The following is a 19,721-nucleotide window of genomic DNA, read 5'->3' as shown; positions in this document are numbered from 1 at the left end:
GGCTGCACTGCTGCAATGGGATCCTGGAGAGAGCCACATGGAAGGGCATCAACAAAAGCCAGGGCAGGAGGTGGCCTCAGGAGAATGACAATCAGCTTCAAAGTGTGGCTTTAGATCCAGGTTTGAAGTCTCCAGATAGGAGGTTGCTGGAAACTGTGAATTTGGTCTTTACTTTATGGGGGTTTTTCCCTTGATGAGAGACATCTGGGGAATGTTAAAAGAGCACAAAAACTGGTCAACAAGTTTTATGATTTATAGACTCTTTCACATTTACTGGTGCATCATAGTATTGAGGTGACACAACACATTGATCAAAGGGATCCCCTTTGTTCATTTTTTGAAAGCCAAGGCTCCAACAAAAAAAATTGTAAGAGGATAATAGATTCTGTCAGGTAATCTCTACTACCAGTCATCCCCACTTGTCCATTCTTTGTAGAGTGCTGAAAATGGTAAATGAAGTAGTTTATCCCAAAATAGCATCACTTCACTTGGTAAAGGAAAACAAAACCAGTTGTAACAAACAAACTGATACAAAAATATCAACTTTTTTACCGGTGGAGTGCTGAAAATGTAGAAGGATGAACCCTTCAGGGCCAGAAACTTGAATTTATAGAGCTGAGATGAATCAGTTCCTTCAAGTCTCTCATTTACCCATCCCATATGTATGATCTGTAAAAGAAAATAATTGAAAATTAAAGTTCTCTTTTTCAGCGGATCGTGAGTGGTTTAAGTAGTATGGGATGCATCATCTACTTCACATTTGCCTTGCAACCATTTCCATACTCTTGAAGCATACAGTATAATGCCAGTGTGTCAGAAGTCCTTGAAGAGACTTAAACTTGTAGTACAGGTAGTCTGAATCTTATCTGAAATAATCCCTGTTTTAAAAGCTATCTGTGCAGGTCAAAGCAGACTCTCATTTGAGCCAGCAGAAAACCTACATGTAGCCAAGGATTTCAGTAGATCAGCAGTTTATAAAACCATAATACTTTGTCTATAGCAATCTTGGACATACTGATATTTCTATTAAACATACACTAAACAAATCACTAGATTTACCTGAAATCAAACAGCTTTCACCAGGCTCATGTTTGCAACTGTTATTAAAAGTCTTTGCCACACTTGTTGTCTTTCAGAGTTTATAGATTTTTATATATGCTTTATCACATTTATGTTTTCAAAGAATTAGGTATCAAATCCAGTAGTTACACAATGGTAGCAGCGTTGCGCTGCATGCCTTTATTTTCCAGATAAATGAATGCTAAGAAAAAATGAAATGAAGTAAGATTGCATGCTTCCTTTTTGAAGTAAATACAATTTTATAACGAAATGCCATAAATAAGAATGCCATGGTGTGGTAGCAGAATATCATGAATGCCTTTACTGAAAAATAACAAAGCAAAAACATTCCAGGCTCCATTTTGCATACATTAAGAGGAATATACTGCTCTTGAAACAGGTACTTAAATCTAGAGTGAATCATCAATCTGAGTGTACAAGTACTGCTTAGCAGCTTGCTCATTTTCAACTAAGGCTACACTTACAGAAGGAAATGATTTACAGTGGGAAGAAATGTCAAAGCCCTCGCTAATTGTATGGATGAATTTTCATACCTATAATATGAAGACTTCACAAATTGTTTTCTAATGCTGGCATTAATGTATCAATTATGGTTTTTGTCAACTTATCAATAAATGAATAATAAATCAGTACGTTGAGCCAGACAATCCTTCTCCATACTGTTCTTCTGAGCACAAACATTTTAAGGAGATCTAAGAAACAGCAAAATAAGTACAGTAGCCCTTCCAGTTCTTGATTTGCTGTTCTGTAAATTGAATAACTCTCACCAAAACATTGTTTCTACAGTAGTCAGCAAAAGTGTTGAGGCAGGATGTTCAGACATTGCATTGCTTAAAAAAATACTATATTATTGTTGCTACTCTAATACAATGATATTATATATTCAGTTTATCAGGGTCTTAATATCAATAACACAGACAAAAAGAATTATATCCAATATAATTTTAGGGGTTTTTACTTTCTTTCTACATATCTTTCTTATTGACTGGTTTATTTAATGGTCTTTTAGATTTCAGAAATGGAGAAAGAATTATTATTCAGTTCAACAAAATCTGTATGGAACAAAAGCAGAAAAAATTATTCAGTTCAACAAAATCTGTATAGAACAAAAACAAACAAATGTTGGCTCTTAATTACAAGCTGTCTGTGGTTTACTGGGTTACTGAGATTTTAATGTGATCGTAGTATGTGGGTGGGAATGTTCGTCTGGGATTAAAAAAATATTCTGTTTTTTGATTAAAAAATGCCATTTGAAGTTTTCAGGAGTGCTCACAAGGCATTATACTGCAAACTGTCCCTTCTCATCACTGCTTTCACCACTGTTTGAAAATTGCCCATACATCGCTGATACATTATTAAGTTTCTAACATGCTCTAATACACATTCCAAAAGTTCCTGTAAGAAGAAAATGAGCAATGGCACTCATTACATGGAGATAAAACAAGTCACTAACAAAATGTAATCCAATCATAGCAGATAAATGAAAGTTCTTATTTGCATTTATTGTTTTCCTGCAGCAATAAAGCATCTAGATGCTGCAATAACAGGAAACTTAATGTGTTAAATTTAATAAAGCAGTTAGTAAATTTTGTATATAGTACTTTTAGTTAAATACTTATGAAAAGTAAAAGATGCAAAACACTCAGGAGGGAATTGATGGAAGAAAATTAAGTAGATGTCTATGTATGACATGTCAGAACAGACAGATACACTTATGAAATTAAAGTGGGATAAGGATCTGCAAGAGATGCCAGACTGACTGGCAAGTTAAGAACCAGTGTCATACCATGAGGCACATTGGAACTACAAAAAATTAAGAAAGCAAAGAGAAGTACGTCTTGAGGCATCCTTAATCATTTTGGGGGATCTTTTCCAAAACAAGTGGTAGATGGTATATTTTGAAGAGAACAGCTATTGGGGCAGGACCGGGAGGGGGGACAAGCAGTCCTTACACATACATAAAGCTTAACTAAAAGTAAAATTAAAAAAAAAATATTTTAATGCTCTAAGTTTTGTTATATTACTGTTTTCCATTGTGCATCAGTTGCATTCATTTATGTCTGAATGGCTACTATTCAAAACACAATGTTCTAGAGAGCAAAGCATAGAGGAATTTAGAAATTATGACACAAGTGTTCTTTGTGCTTTAGTTCAAGAATGAAATTTATAACTCTGAGCTGGGCACAGTTTGAACACCACAAAGAGCAACATGTCCACACTATGCTGAATGAAGGGAAGTATGAAGATAGGTATGTACCTGAAATCATGCATCTTCCCAGGCATTGTCTGCCTTGGAAAAATTTAGATTACAAGTCCTTTTGGGTAGGGATAAAGGTTTCTACTCGTTGTTTGCTTGTTTTAACAGGAGGCTGGTAAATTGAACCTGATGTCTCTCACCTTTACTCATTACAGCCTTCTTATTCAAATTAGGATCCAAAGCACAAAACACTCTCTTGAAAACAGCTACACCAGTAAATTGCCTTACTGGTTATGCATTCTTATATTATAGCAGATCAGTAGCACTATTTATGCAGCAGGAACTAAGCAAACTAAAGAAAAATGCAAAACTCACATCCTTCACAACTTTTTTTTTTCTTATATGTCTGCTTTGTATTTTAGCAGTATTACAACAATAAGTGAAAAAAATAAGAAACTATATCAAACTATAGCTGTTTATCTCACAGAGCATATTTACCTCACACCACTGCATATCAGCTGACTAGGGGTTAAGAAGCTCAGTGTTTTTAAGTGAATATTCTTCTGTTAAAGTTTTTTCAATTGAGGATCTGAGGTGCCAGAAAAAGTCTCTGAAGCAAATCAAGGCAATTTCATTAGGAAATAAAAGCTGTCCTCCCACATAAATAAAGTCAAAAAAACAAAGATCTCAATTCTATCTCTGTGCTTAAAGGAATTTAGTGTTGCTCCCTTTCTACAGGTGTAAGTTGTAAAATTATAGTCTTCAAGAATCTAACTTTTCCAGACTAATCATTAGGATTAAGTAATTTTATGTCATATTTTTAGAAACATTTTTCTCTTTTTTTTGAGAACAAAAAAAGAAGGAGAAAGGAAGAAAAAAATGCTCTTTCACGAGCAGGGTTTCTTGAATGTTGCAGGATGAAGCGGGGCAAACATGTTAATGGGACACCTGCAGCAGCAGTTCTGCTATGAGGAACAATGAGAAAACCCTTCATATGTGAAAAGCTTCTTATTTAGAATTATGATTTTATAATTATCCAACACAGAGTAGAAAAGAGGCTTCTGAAAAACTTATTACCATGTGTGGGGGGATAGAATGTAAGAAAATAGTGCAGAAGGTAATCTCACATCTGAGTTGCAGCTGTACTAATCACCAAAGATTAGGAACAGCCCTGCCCTTAATAGGCCACAGCTGTGTCCAATAAGGAGTGCTACAAAAGAGTGGGTTAGCTGGTTGAGGGGAGAGATGGGGTTTGTTGGCTGCACTGTGAAAAAGAAGGAGTTAGTGCTGTGAGGAGCTGCCCATGAGAAATCACCAAGATGTTATGGGACTTTTATGATGATAATAACCCTACCCTCTCAAAAATGCAGTAGACCTGATACGTATTTTTTTTTTAATGCTTCCCTAATGTTCTCAGGACCTCTGCTGTAGTGGAGGCTATCTATTTTCTCTCAGTAATCTATTCTAGCACTTTATTTCTCATGTCAAGCATGAATTAGCCTTACTGTAATCACAATTATTGCCCTATCCACTAAAGACTCAAATGGTTTTAACCTTAGAGTGGAAGAATTAAAAAAACTTACTCAGTTAACAAATGGAGCAAAAAAGCCACAAACAAGGATATGTAGCTTGTGTGGCCATTGTTCTTTGTTGCTTTTCACATGTTATTCTCTGAGCAAAAAGTTATCATTATTGAATATTTTATTAATACTACTGTATTTTTTTCAGCCTGTCCATAGAGGCCACAGAAAACCTCTGGTCAATGCCTTTTTAGAAACACAGTGCACAAAAGCAGAGGCAGTATTCCTGCCAAGGTCTTGCAGCAAGGAAGGAACACTTAGCATGTTCTGCAGTAGCTGGCTTAGGTACAGCCCACAATGCCTGCCTTTCTCAAAAGCCACAGGCAGACATGGTTGTTCTGGCATGCAGGTGAGCAGCCAGCCTGGCCTGATGTTAAACTGACAAGGTAAGAGTGTGAGAAACTGCTGGACATGGCTCACAATGTGAAGGGAGGAGCTGGCTGGAAGCTGAAGCCAACAAGGGGGTAAACATCACTAAGGGGATAAGCCAGAAGGTGAAATACACTAAAAGAAAGTGAATAATGGGTGAAGAATGCCAAAAGATAATGAAAAAGAGGACTGATTTGCAGACAGCTGTGGTGCTATCACAGATTAAGGCTGAAATAATCAAATGAGCGTGTGGAATTCAGAAAAAATAAGGGCCAATAGAGAAGCAGTAAAGTGGGTGGGTGAATTCCTTATTTGCAAGGGGGAAAAGGGGGGAAAAAAGGAATATTAGGTATACCAAAGGAATTCAAGTTTTTGGGGTGTCTGTTGGTCAACCCTGTACCTAAATACAGCATGCTGATGTAGTAATAAAGCATAACAATAAACCATAGTTATCAGTCTTAAAAATGAACCTGTTGTTTTTCATATTGTCTCTATCTGACTGGCTTCTGCAGATAGGGTCATCTCTGAGTTCTAGTAAAACAAAGGATAACCAAACTTTTCTGAAAAAATTTATCCCTCCGCCAGATAACCATCAAGCATTTTGCAGTAAAAACCTCTTCAGTTTTTCCCAGTCTTTTACATATACCTAATTATTCTTGCATGTATGCCATGTCCTAATTGGCTTCAATCCTGGTTTTCAGACTCACTCTTCAATATGGCAAGATCATTCATATGTTTAACATGGCGTTTTAAAGCTTAATGCCTGCAAAATTAGTAGGCTTACTTTTGCTAATGCACCATAAAGGCAGTATTCAAGGGAACTGGATCCAGGTCACCTCTTCAGAACTTCTAGTCAATATGTCAGATTTGAAAGTGAACCATCTATAACTTATATTGGATTATCAAACAAAAGCTGTAAAACCAAATCCATATTATACTTCTTTAAAATATTTTAATGTCAGAAGTTGTCAAAAACCTTGCTAGAATCAAGATACGTTGCAGCACCCTCCTGTCACATATCCACAGGATATGTTACAGGTTCACAAGAGAAAATTAGATTACTTGGCATGATTTGTTATTGAAAAATCTTTCAGGGCAGTAATTTGTCATCTTTCTGCTCCACATAGGTATTTTGTTTGTTTATTTCAAATTTCTTTACAGGGATTGAAGTCAAATTGAGTAGTATCTAATTGTCCAATTTCTCCTTCTTTATTCCATGAGCAACCATGTCGTTTGCCCTTTCCTAATGTTTAGATATGTCACTTGGCCGACACAAATTCCCTGAAATAATAATGATAAAAGTTTACATATTAAAAAGATAAAAAACTATCCAGAAAATAAACAAAAAAACCATTGTATTTTTATCTGTACAGAGAGAGAATTGGCTAATTTACTTTCATGAAAAATAAAAATCAATCCAGCAGTATGTATTTTTTGAAAATTGAGTCCCAAATCTAACAAAGAATCAAGTGCTTTCAAATCTCTAGAGTATTATAATAATGATATCAAGCAAAACCAAAACTTATGATGCTTGGATGCTGTGTGTTTCATCATTGACACAGGTTACATAGACACTTAGAACCAGAGCTTCAGCAGTGCTACCAACTTAATACCTTTCAAATTTGCGTAATCCCTGAATATTTCTTAAAATCTTGTAGTCCTTGACTTGGAGTAACTATCATGACATGTCCTGGTATAACTAGAACTCGCCAAAAAATTTCTACAGATAGTCTGGGATTTTAACTTTGGTGGAATAATTTCCAATAGGCAGTTTAAATGCAAACACTCTACTTTGGTGGGAAAAAGGAATTTAAAAGTGTGGAAGTAGCCAGACCAATTAATGTCATGACCTGGTACTGTCAATATAAATTGGTATGTTTAACAATATACACATATCAATAATAACTACAACTTCTACTACCTTGCCTAATACCTCTAACTTTGGGTCATAGACACAGAGCAAAGTCATAGAATCAGAGAGTCATAGAATATTCTGAGCTGGAAGTGATCCACAAGGATCATCAAAGTCTAAATTATGTCCCTGCGCAGGCTAAGAATCACACCATGTTTGTTTGACATCTTTTGGCAAAGAGACCCATAAAAAAAGCTGCTTTAGACCCAAGAACCAATATCTTAGTCTTTTCCTGTTTTCTTTTTTTAAATGTGTATAGAATTCATTATGTTCTGGAGATTTAGTTTGCAAAAAAAAAAACCCAAAAAACCAGTCAGAGGCAGTATAAAAGACAAAGAAAGAGAAGAAATCCAGGTTTAACAAAGTAATTTTTTACATTCTTGATAACCTTGAATCCTAGTTTTTTAATGGCCTATGAAAAACACAATCTGGATGAAACATCCAACCTTCTCCCTTTATGAAAGATTAAGTTGCACTCTAAAAGCAATGAAGAAAATTCACCCCAGGCAACACAGTAATGAAACTCTAAGGACCTGTCTAATTCTTCAGGAATGTCCACGCTCAAAAGAAAAGATAAATTTGCAGGTATCACAAATTTTTACTTCAAGGCAGTTCTTCAAGTGACCTTCAATCTCTTACGGTTATCCTTTGTCTAAATTTTAAATCAATTGCCTTAATAAGACTTAATAGGAGCTATTCAGGTCTGTACAAACATTATGTAACTGACACTAATAGGCTCCATTTATCTAGTCCAGAAATAATCTTCTTTTTGCCAAATTTCATATGATGCCTTTGTGATAGATATATATATGTATCTGAGAATTCACATCTTGATTGTTTTTAAAGCAAACTTTAACAGGACATATAAATTCTCAGTTGATCAAAATTGCTCCTTTAATATTTTTATGTTTTTTAGTTTTGTTTACTTGATCTCCCAAATTCATTATAAACTTTTTTTTTCTCACTTTTTGGCAGAGAAAAATCCAATGTTTGTTGCTGTCAGTTGTACCTTAAATTTTCAGCTTCTGAAATTAAGGTCCGAATTGGTCTTTTCATACATGGAATGGAAGAAGTGAGATAGATTTGTACTGCCTAACTTTAGGCGCCTACTTTAGATGGTGGGCTGAGGCAAGTAAAGATTAGCAAAAGTGACTCCTCTAAAGGATGATTTAAAGCACTGATACCAAGTTTCACACTTGAACAGCTCTCTGGAACAGAATACATTTCTGCACTGATTATTTAGGCAGTTTGTGGGGACTAGTCTATTAATTTAGAAAATCAAATTATGTATCTAGTGGTATGTTTATAGTTGTATGATTGTTTTCAAAATTTTTGAAAATTGAGGGAGAGTATGCCTGCTTTTTTTCAACTGCACTCATTAGGTGTACCCAAACTGACAAGGAAAAAACTGAATAGTTACTAAAGCTCTTGCAGTAGACAGTTAATCCAATAAGATATCCAAATCCAATACCTTTTCCCCTGGCATTCATAATCCCCTGTTTTTCATATTGGTTGAATTAATAATTAAAAGCCCAGGACAAAGAGAGCAATTAAATCACAGAATTATAGAACAGTCTGGGTTGGAAGGGAGCTTTAAATGTAATGGAGGTCAACCCCACTGCAAAAAGCTGGCACATCTTCAAATAGATCAGATTGCTCAGAGCTCCACTAACTTGATCTTGAATGTTTCCAGGGATGGGGCATGCACTACCTCTCTGGGAAATTTGCCAGTGCCTTACCGCCCTTAATGTAAGAAAAACTTCTTTTTTATGGCTAAACTAAATCAACACTTTCAGTTAAAAATTAGTACCTCTTGTCCTATTACAATATGTTCTGCTAAAAGTTTGTCCCAGTCATTCTTAGAGGCCCCTTTAGATGCTGAAAGGCTTCAATAAGGTCAAGCTTCTCCAGGCTGAACAGCCCCAGCTCCCCAGTCTCTCCTCACAGGATTGGTGTTCCATCCCTCTGATTATCTTTGTGGCCCTCCTCTGGATCTGTTAGAGCTGGTCCATGCCCTTCTCATTTTGGGAGCCTTAGGGCTGGATGCCGAGGTAGAGGGGCAGAATCACTTGCCCTGACCTGCTGGCCACTCTACTTTTGATGTAGCCCAGGATCCACACTTAGTTTTCTGTTCCCCAAGTCCTCCCTGCCCTTCAAGAGCCTTATCACAGCTTCTAGGAGGATCTGTTCCTTGATCTTCCCAGGGACATGGATGAGGCTGACAGGTCGGTAGTTCCTGGGTTCCTCCTTTCTATCAGTTTTAAAAGTGGGTGCAATGTTTCCTCTCTACTTCTCACCACGGGCTTCACCTGACTTCTATGACTTTGCAAACATCATGGAGAGTGGCTTGGCAACTACATCAGCCAGTTCTCTTAGGACTCTGGGATGCATCTCATCATGTCCCATAGACTTGAGCACATTCAGGGTCCTGAAGTGGTCACAAATCTGATCTTACAGTGGGAGGGATTTGCTCTCTCATCACTGATCTTGCGGTCCATCCACCAGTCAGTTTTAGAACTGATGAGATGCGTATTTGCAAGCTCTACAAATTTTCCAACAATGTAATCACACAAATTAAAAAAATTGGACAATATAATGGAAATCCTACCTGGTCAGAGGCAGAACAGCATTTATTTGCCATTTTCATCTACGAAAGAGAGAGGGAAGAACACATAGAGTTACTGATATGCTGAAGAGTTTCTGTGATGGAATTAGCATTGATTGACTTAGTTATTGAATACTATATTAATACTTCCAAATTATATTTGTAAGAAATTTTATCATTCAGTGCTTAAATAGTAGATTTTTATTATTACAGCAAATTTGCAAAACCAAGGATTTGAAAGACAAAAGCTTTTAATCAGTTTTCCTTAAATACCTCATAAAGATTTGCATTTATGATTTTAACTTTGCCAGTCTGAGTGAAAATACTATATGGTACTGTAGACATCTCACTTAGGTCTCAGTTAAACAATTACTTAAGCAGATTCTTAAATGATATCTGTAATTAAGTCCTTGTGACTATAGAGTGTAAGATGCATTTAAAGATGAAATTAAAATTGCATGGGTTTTCCTGTTAGTTTACTCTTCAAGACAAAGTTTTTCCTCTTTGTTTAGTTAATGAAGAGTTTTGATAATTTTGACTTTTGTCTGGCAGTCATAGTTTGCACATATGAGTGGTGGTCAAATACTGACATATATCGTACACAAATACTTTTTTGAAGTGTAACACTTTTTAAAGTGCAGTTTTATTAAGTGTAGATAAGAATTTAGAAAGAAATATATTAAAGTAGAAAACCAGACTTCCCTACATGCTAGGAGTAAACTGAAGGCTGTCCTAGAGTTGATGAGTACTTGCAAAGGACCTTGTTGCCAAAAAGCTTGTTTTATTGGAAATGAAAGGCTTGTGATGGAGGACCAAAACCCTACACCAGTGATCAGGGAAAACTGCAATTGCCCTAGGAAACAAACAGAAGAATTCCAGGACTATTGCTTGTATCCTGGTCACACCAGATTTGTAAGATCAAATCTGTGGATGTAACTCATGTTAATATGGTGATGCCATTGACTGCTGTGGTGGGGTGACTGGCCTGTAGCTGAGCACCCACACAGCTGTTCACTCCCTCCTCCTGACCAGCAGGAAGGATGAGAGAATAAGAAAAGCAAAAAAACTTCTGAGTCAAGATGAACAGAGCTTAAGAGAAAGAAATAAGAAAAATTCAAGTGATATGAATGCAATCACTCTGCCTACCACAAGCAGGCTTCAAGCAACAGCCACCTTGGAAGACAAACCCACACCTCCTTTCTTCACAACATCATTTCAATTGCTGAGCACAATGGTGTGGAATATCTCTTTGACCACTTTCAGTTAGCTAACCCATCCATGCCCTTCCTAATTCCTTGTTCCATCCTCTGCTGGGTAGGTGGGATGTGTCAGAGTGAGAAAAAGTCAAAGCCTTCATTCCATACAAGCACTGTTCAGCACCAATTAAAACCCTGGTGTGTTATTAATGCTGTTCCAGCCACAAATACAAAACACAGCACCTGCTGCTATGAAGGAAGCTCCCCCCATCCCAGCCAGACCCAGTACACCTGTAGGGGCCTGCAGACTTTGTGTTATGGTAATGACACAGGCCTCAGGATGTGTCAGGATTTATACACACACACACTCTTGCACCTAACAGAGGACAATAACAAGTCATTGTCCTCCACAGAGTGAATTATCTATGATCATCAACAAAATGACCTTAGGAAAAAAGGCAGCGTGGAGGGCTAGGATGACAACAGGAGTCTTGACTGTATGCACAGAGGGTGATAGCAATGCTCAGGGCTCTAGTCAGTCCTAACCTATCATGGCCATTAGGGTTTCTTCTCCCTCACACACTCCCTTTGCAGCCCTTTGGAACTGAAGTGTGCAGTTGAGTGGTGCAGTTGCTGGTGGGTCAGACAGCTGGGGGTGACTGAGGGCCTGAGGCAGAGGTGGAGAGGTGGCCAAGCTGCTCTGAGCCTGGGGCACCTGCCAGGCCTGGCTGTCACCTTGGGCTGTGTGTTGGGAGATCCTGCCAGGCTCTTGAAGTGGCCCCACCAGCCCCCAGCCACCCTAGAGGAGGAGCAGGGACGACCACAACAGCAGTGGGTCACCGGCTGCAGGGCTGGCACCCACAGCTTGGCACAGGCAGGGAGCAACCGGGAGGGTGGAACTGAAATTCAGCTGCTGACTGGGCAGAGGGGCCCCAGCAAGGCTCCTGGCAGGTCATGCACACAGGAGTGCATTCCTCAGCCTGGCAAGCTGCAGGGCTGCACTGTGCTGGAGCTGGCCTGGAGCACTGGATGGGAGAAGAGTCCCCCCTGGGGCCCATCAGTAACAAACCAGCTGGAACTCAAGAACCTCACTCTGTAACTCTGTTAAAACAAGTTGGTGAAGTGGCCAGTGATGCAGAAGGAAGCAGTCACCAGTCTGATTTGGTGGTGGGCTCAATCCTGCTGGAAGAGTTGTGCAGGACATAATGAGAAGTCACCTGGAATACTTCAGCGTCAGTAGAAATGCTGATACACCCTGCCCATAATCAAGTCCGACTTTTCTCCCGTGCCTCAGACACAAATACATACACAAAGTAACAACAGAAAAGCCATGTTAGACACACAGAAAATATAATTACCTTTCAGGTGTCCAAAACCATACTCAATAAAAAGATTACTATAGCACAAACCAGCGCAAGTAAATGGGTTCAGATGTGCCTGGTAAAAAGTGTGTCAGACTGGCTATGAAGGTTTTCTGGCCCAAGCAGGGCCAGAATATTTTGAAGAGCACCCTAATAACCAGCTCAGTTTCCCACTGGAAAGGATAATAGGGAAGAATGCTTTGGACTCCACAGTTGTTCATTGACAGGCAACTCATTCCCTATTCCAAGCAGGATGGCTGCAGCCCTGATGTAGCTGTGGGGAGAGAAAAAAGATCTGCTTCTATACCATGTTACATCCCAGTGTCAAGGGGCTGAGAAGTACAAACTCTTCACTTCACCTGGCACCACATGTGCCCTTCACATGTCTCCACAGCTGGTGTAGACAGGCAGGAATACAAATGGAATACATTTACCTTGCTGGCACTGCATGAATTCTCAGCACTGCAGTATAGAAGTGCAACCTGGACACAGCAGGGGAACTAAAACAGAAAACCTGGGCCTGCAAAGACTGCAGGCTACTTGGAAAAGGAACTATTAAGCAAATTGTAATTCCTATGCTCTGTTCTAAACGGATACATACAGGGCAGGAACTAAAATTATTCAGAACCATTTCCCTTAATCTAAATGCCTCCCAGGCTGAGATTTATTTCACATATAATATACCTTTGTTCTCTTTCAAAAAAAACAGTGAAGGCTCTTGACAGGCAGCTATTTTTTTCCTAGCTGTATTTTCCTATGTGACTGCTTATTGCTTGGCCAGGTTTAGGGGACGTGGGTCTTATCCCTACTGACTTCTCTTTACAACATCTACAGTCTGAACTGTGGTACTTTCAACTGGAAATTTTGCATTTTAAACAACAAAAAAGCAGCAGTGAAGAAATATTATGCATTCTCACCCTGGGAATAGAACTGTTTGTATAATCATTGAGGCAGTCGAATTTGTATACTGCTTCCTACACACAAGGATTTTATTTCCATATACATGTACCCCACAATCTGCTGTGTAAAGAAAGCAAGACCTTCTCAATCTTCTTTCTTTTTTTTATTGTATGTTTAAAGCTCATATTTCATAAGTCTCTCCCTGTTACAACAGACATTTCACACAACTGTAATACGAAATATCCCCAGATATGTGTTTACATGAAGAAATAAAAGAGAAGATTTACAGACAATGACATATACAATTAAAAAAGATGTCATGGCCATAAATGTTATCTGTATTAATAACCCTACTTTAATATCAAATTTAAAGTTTCTACCATCCTCCAATGAAACTTCTGAAATTATTTATAAAAATCATAAATAATGATTAAAGTGGAACAAGAGCATCATAACTTGTTCTCTGACCTTCTTATGACCTACTCATTTATTTACTTTTTTTTTAAAATAACACCATTAGAATTTACTGTGAAGAAACCACAAAACCTTGAGAAAGTTTTATATATAGGAAACAAATCTCTATAATGTAAATGAACTGACAGCATTGCCTTTAGGTGCTTCTACTTATGACTGAAATTATGCTCAGTGCTATATTTCAAAGACAACAATTAAGATCCATGAGAAAACCTGGGAATATCTTACAGCTGTCAATCTGAATGGTGAAAAACAGAGCGAGAAATATAAATTATCCCAAAGACCTTTCTCCTAAAAAGTCATAGCCATTACAGCTCTGTCACTTCAGCCTACAAAGAGCCCTTCAGCTGAAGAAATTAAGAACAGAAGCAGTGAGAAGCACAGGCAGATTAATTAATTTCCTGTGCTTCTTGTTTAATCATGGAAGATTCACTGCCAGTCTCTGTTACCCACCTTCCTTGGTTTTTCCAACTGCACCTCCTTCTGCAAGAAAAGAGGTGTATGAAGAAATAAATCTGAGGTGCTAATTTACCTGCATTTATTTCTGCCAAGGATAAATGTAAAAAGCTTTGAGAATATTGAAAATGAGGATTGAATCACAAAGGAAGATGATAGGGTAGTTTCATGCTGCTACAAAAGCATGTGAAAAAACAGAATATGTACAGAGAGATGAGTAATTTGGGGCAAGGGTCCTCAGAAATGCATGTTGCTTGTAAAGCTGCCTGTAACTAGGAGATTTTCTGAGCTAAGTATACAAAGCATGTGTCAGCAATGAGGGCTGAAAGGACACTCTTACATTTTTCTCCACATTGCAGCATCCCTTGTGCTCCTCTGTCATCTAAGAATTGAGTCCAGGCTGGTACCAGAATCATTATTTCTCATCTACCAAGTAACACTCTCTAAATATGTACAGGGGCAGCACTCCTATGCAGTGACAAGTTCTCACATCTCCACTGTTGAAAGATGACTCCTCCTATACGCTTGATCCCCAGAGAGCTTGCCTTTGTACAGAAGTTAGATCTTTCAGTAGTACTTCAAAAGAGTAGGCTGACATTAGCAGAAGTGTCACATTGTGGCAGAGCTATTTTTGCACTACATACACCAGGACTGTCTCCTGACATCAACAGGAGATCTGACAAAGAGCTACTGAACATGACTTTATTAGGGTAAAATAAAAAAAAAAATAAAGTATATTAAGGTAAAGTGATACAGGAAAGATTGGGTGCACTGTACAAAAAAAAAATCTCTATTAGGAGCTTTTTAAGAATTAAAATTCTAAAATAAATTATTCAGAATGTCATGTAAATATGTAGGACGAAAATGTATATAAGAGTTACACAAATAGGCACAGTTTAAGTAAGAATGACTAAGGTGCGAGAAAAGTTACTAAAGTCATTAAACAAGTATCAGCAAAACAAAGTGTAAAAATGCATGGAAGTAAAACATCAATAATGATAAGTATTGCTTAAAAACCTAGTAATAGCTCAGGTAAGGATGCTGACATTATGCCAACAGTGTTAGCAAAAGAGTCCATTGTGATCATGTATCTAGCAATTAATATCCATACTGAGATGATGGTGTGGGACAGAATAGGGAATCAACAGTTTAACTATTTGGAGAAGCAATTGAACTTCGAGTCAGCAAGTAGTCATGAAAATAACCCATAACTGGATAAGGAGCTATCTGAAAAAATTTCTAAATGAGTAGTGATTATCTTTGGTCCTGGAGAATGAGGAGACATCCTACAGAAGTGAAGAAATGCAAAAACAGGAAGAAGCTCTGAAGGAATTACAGATCAATTCCCCAATGTCAGTGTCAGAGGTAGGACAAGAAAAGAATCTTTTTTTTTGAAATTATAAGACTAAGGTAATCAAAAGGATTCCAAATGGACTTCCAAGAAGCCTGATTGAAAGGCCCTGTCCTAAGCCCTGTGGAGGGTGGTCTGTGCTTTCTGGCTGCTCAGAGGCAGAGAGCTGTCCAGCCTTCTGCTGTACTCCACCCTCTCAATCCCCGTCTTAAAAATAGTTTGCAACAAAAGGGATTCTCACTGACTACTGCATCTCCCCTTCTGATGATCAATAATTAAATAAATGCTCTGGCCTGACCTTTCCAGTCATACCACAGGCTGCATGCCTGACAAAACCTATAAAGCTACTGTCCAAGCAAAAAATTTAGATGATTCTCATATGAGCTGCATAGAGTTTACTTTGTGACTCACTAAAAACACAAAACATGGATATTCATCATGACTGTTGTTTCTCAGGCCCTTCCTGGGAACAGTCATATGAACACCAGATGGACTACTTTGTTGACAGTGTTCACCAGTAAAAGATAGTGGAGAAGACTGAGAAAGCTCTCAGTTTATAATAAAATATTGCTGCTGACAGGTCACAGCACAGTGAAGATACTGTGTCAGGACACATAATTACTGCACATAGTCCTTTGAAAAAAACTGACTAGCATCCTATGACTAACAAAAGCTGCCTTCATTTATTTTTATTCTTATTCACTTATATCATTGGAGTGGCTTGTATTCAGTGAATTTCTCTAGAAAGAAAGAAAAAAAAAGGCTTAGTAACTATGAATTGGAATTGCTCTAGAAATATTAGCATACACTTTCTTAGAATTATTACATAATAATACCCAGTACATTATGTGAGTCACTAAATAGTATTTAAAAAGAATAAGTCATAAGCAAAAATGTCTGACTTTGAAGAAGAGATTGTTTGAGCAATTGAATATTTAAAAAAATAATGGAATAAATGAATACTTTAAAAGAATTAATGGAATAAATGAACTATTATGATCAAATATGATTCATGTAGCTTTTGAAGAATAGGAAAACAAATTAAATTTAAAGTCTGTTTTAATCAACAGACTTAAAGATTTATGTTGAGATTTAATACAAATTCTACACAATATAATCTGGAGACCTAAGCAACAGTTCATTTAGAGTGCAAAGCACAAATAAAATTCAGGCTACTAAATCATAATTTATGAAAGAAGTTAATAGACTCTGCACATGTAGAGAAAGAAAAGATTAAAACCTGCACAGGCAATTCTTTCAGGGACAGCTGTGCTATTTTTTTATCACTGAATTTTATAATTTCTTAAAGACAAACATTCTTTCAAAATTGTACATTATCGAGTTCCCTATTTAACTTCATAGTTAATTCCATAATAATCAATGTTTTTAGCTGCTCTTTGATGGAATAATAAATGTGCTGTCCAAATAGTAATTTTCTGTTTCCCTGGGGATTAGTTAATACTTCTGCTTGCAAAGGCAATTGTTACTTATTAATTTACAGGAGTAACTTAAAATAGCATAAGCATCTTTATACTTCTAGGAAGTGAGATGGGATAATGAGACCTTAAATAAGTCAACTCTTAGGCAACTTAGAGATGTAAAACTACTGTCACCAGTAGTCTCAGTAAATCATTCTTCACCAGCTACAGAATTTTCACATGCTTGTTTCAAAATCAACAAATGCTAATTTCAAGCACAGTTTAACTACAAAAATGTGAAAATGAAATATTTGGCCACATCTAAAGCTCTGTGAAATGACCAGTAGGGATAAATATTTTGCCCTAAAAATCATTAAAATGATAAACATAAACTGATTTTATACTGGTTTCTGTTCTATGCTAACACTGCATGCCTTGAAAACTTCTTGATACCTTTGATCAGGCAACCTCTCCCTATTTTGTCCTTTCTCCTTTTCCTCCCCATACATCGGCGTTTTATATATTGTACTTAGAGCTGAATTGTTTTTTACCCTTTGAAAACTAGAAATAACTTTACAATAGCATAAACAAGAAAATATGCAGAAAGTAACATACATTTTGAAGTGTCAAATCACTGATGTTAGTAGACATTGCTCTCAGCCAGTCAGCACTCTCCTGGGCTGTATAAAACTGAAGTATCCCAGTACTAACTCCATCGAGTGCCAGCACTTCAAATGCATTAGATCTGCAGTAAGAAGAAATATATCCGTAAAGGAAGATACGTCAGTTTTCTCAAACTGCCCAATATTTATCAGTGTTCAAGTGATTTTTATGCCTTTTCACAAGTGTTTGAGTGTTTACTTTACCAATGAATAGAAAGGAAACAAAACCAAGGATAATAGGGCAGTACCAAGAGTAACAGATATAATAAGTACTTTCTCTGTACCAATATATACATATGCTGATGATCATTTACTTCCCCCTGGGTATACCTATTATGTTCATACTTATTGAACTTAAGGTAGTGTATTCAGGAAATATGAATTGAGTCTTTTTGAAAAAAAAAAAAAATAGTGTTTTTTTAAACCAAAATGCCAATTTTATTTATTGCATTTTGGCTTCATTTACTGGGAATGTATGAAGATTCAAAGCACTGCCTTCCCTAGCTTTCATTTCTTGGATTCCTAAACTTTTTTTATGTGGCATTCAAAGTAATGCTTACTTCAAGCACTTTTATGTCATAGAAATTTGAAAAACCTTCTTGGAAGCTTCTTCAAAAATTTTCCTTAAATAGTCTTCTCAAGACAGCACTGGCACAGGCTAGTGTGCAACTTTGTTTTATTAACTTTTAATGCAACTTTTATGTGTTTGTAGCAACTTTATTCTGCAAATGCCAGTGCTTTCCCTTCCTCATTGTCTGCAGTAAGTTAGGCACTGTGCATGTGCCTTTGAAATTTCCTCCATCTGAATGTCGGTGGGATATGCTTTTTTTAACTCTTAAAATTTTCCAACAGGAACCACAAAAGCTCATTAAGTAGTGCCATGGAAGTACACTGGTCTAAATTTTAAAAAAGTGGCACAAAATAGTTGCAGTAACTAAACTTCAGAAAGATAACAAGATTATTTAAATGCCTATGATTGCCAGGAGAATTAGATTTTAGTTATATACTATTGTGAAAGACAATTATAATTAGCTCAATGACTTTGCATGTGTTTGTTTTGTGTATAATATGGAGACTATCACCACTGCCTTCTACATTTGTAATTTAGATGTTTATACTTATATGCTATATTGCCCCATTTCTGGTACCAACCCAGAAGAAAGCCAACTACTGAATCAGAATACTCCTCTATGAAGTTGCTGAGTCTTCCTGGGGTTCTCTGATCTAAGGTGAAGTCCTCTACTGCTTAATTGATGATATATGTCAACATTCAAAATTACATATAGAGGTAAATGGGCAGTTATTAATTCCTGACTTAGTGAAAAAATTATTAACCTAACCTTTGTCATTTGTAGGGATTTTGATGGTGAACATGAATCCTGAACCCTATATACTCACTAGGAAAGGTAACATGAACTACCCATCGTACATAATATAAATAAGACAATGTATCTGAATAGATGTATGTGAGATGCCTTGCTTTTAAAGGCGTTGTAAAGCATTATATCTGCTGTTTGCAAAAATTAACATGCTTGGCCTGAAGACTTAGATATGTATCAGCTGACTGTCCATTTTTCTTTCATGATTGACTAATCATGGGAACTACTAAAACTTGATGGCAGTGGCACAATTCTGTGTCCCTTTCATTCCAGTAATCTCTTTCACCTCTTAGAAAGAAAGAAAAGATTTTTTTTAATCATTTTATTGCCTTCAAGTAAACTGAGTAAAATAATCACATCCCAAACATATTGTTCATTTTACCTAAGGTTCTGACAAAGATCCCAACAGTGCTGTAATAAAATGACTTATGGTATGATCTCCTCAACATCCCACTGAGCCAGTGAGAATCTGTCAGCCCTTATGCATTGATACACACTGGTGCCTGGAAACAGACTTCATTTAATATTGTGAAGAGAAGCCCTTCACAATGCCCAGCTTAGAGATCCCACTCAAATATCAAAGCTAAGATGCTAGGGTTCTTACACATTAAGAGGTCTGTGCAGAGCATTCAACAGAGCCAAGCAATAGTATGTGCTCTCCATGGAACCACAGGGTGTCTAAATACTAACTCAGCTTCTGCAGACACACAAAGACCTGAATGCCTTATCCCAGTGGCACAAAGTTCCCTAAGTGGCATCACAGAAAGGAACTCCTCAGTTA

General features: G+C 37.2%; 1 protein-coding gene across 1 annotated transcript in view; it reads right to left on the bottom strand.

Moving 5' to 3' along the window:
* The window catches only part of SNTG2 (syntrophin gamma 2), a 213,572-nt gene that overhangs the window by 37,073 nt on the left and 156,778 nt on the right, over positions 1 to 19,721 (bottom strand). The window contains exons 10-12 of the mRNA XM_050972453.1: positions 17,515 to 17,644; positions 9,747 to 9,785; positions 553 to 669 (exon numbers count right to left, since the gene is read on the bottom strand). Of these exons, the coding sequence (XP_050828410.1) occupies positions 553 to 669; positions 9,747 to 9,785; positions 17,515 to 17,644 (286 nt within the window). The remainder of the gene's footprint in view (positions 1 to 552; positions 670 to 9,746; positions 9,786 to 17,514; positions 17,645 to 19,721) is intronic.

The sequence above is a fragment of the Serinus canaria genome, chromosome 3 (genome assembly GCF_022539315.1).
Source record: "Serinus canaria isolate serCan28SL12 chromosome 3, serCan2020, whole genome shotgun sequence".
NCBI lineage: Eukaryota > Metazoa > Chordata > Aves > Passeriformes > Fringillidae > Serinus > Serinus canaria.
This window is presented reverse-complemented; position numbering and strand designations above follow the sequence as displayed.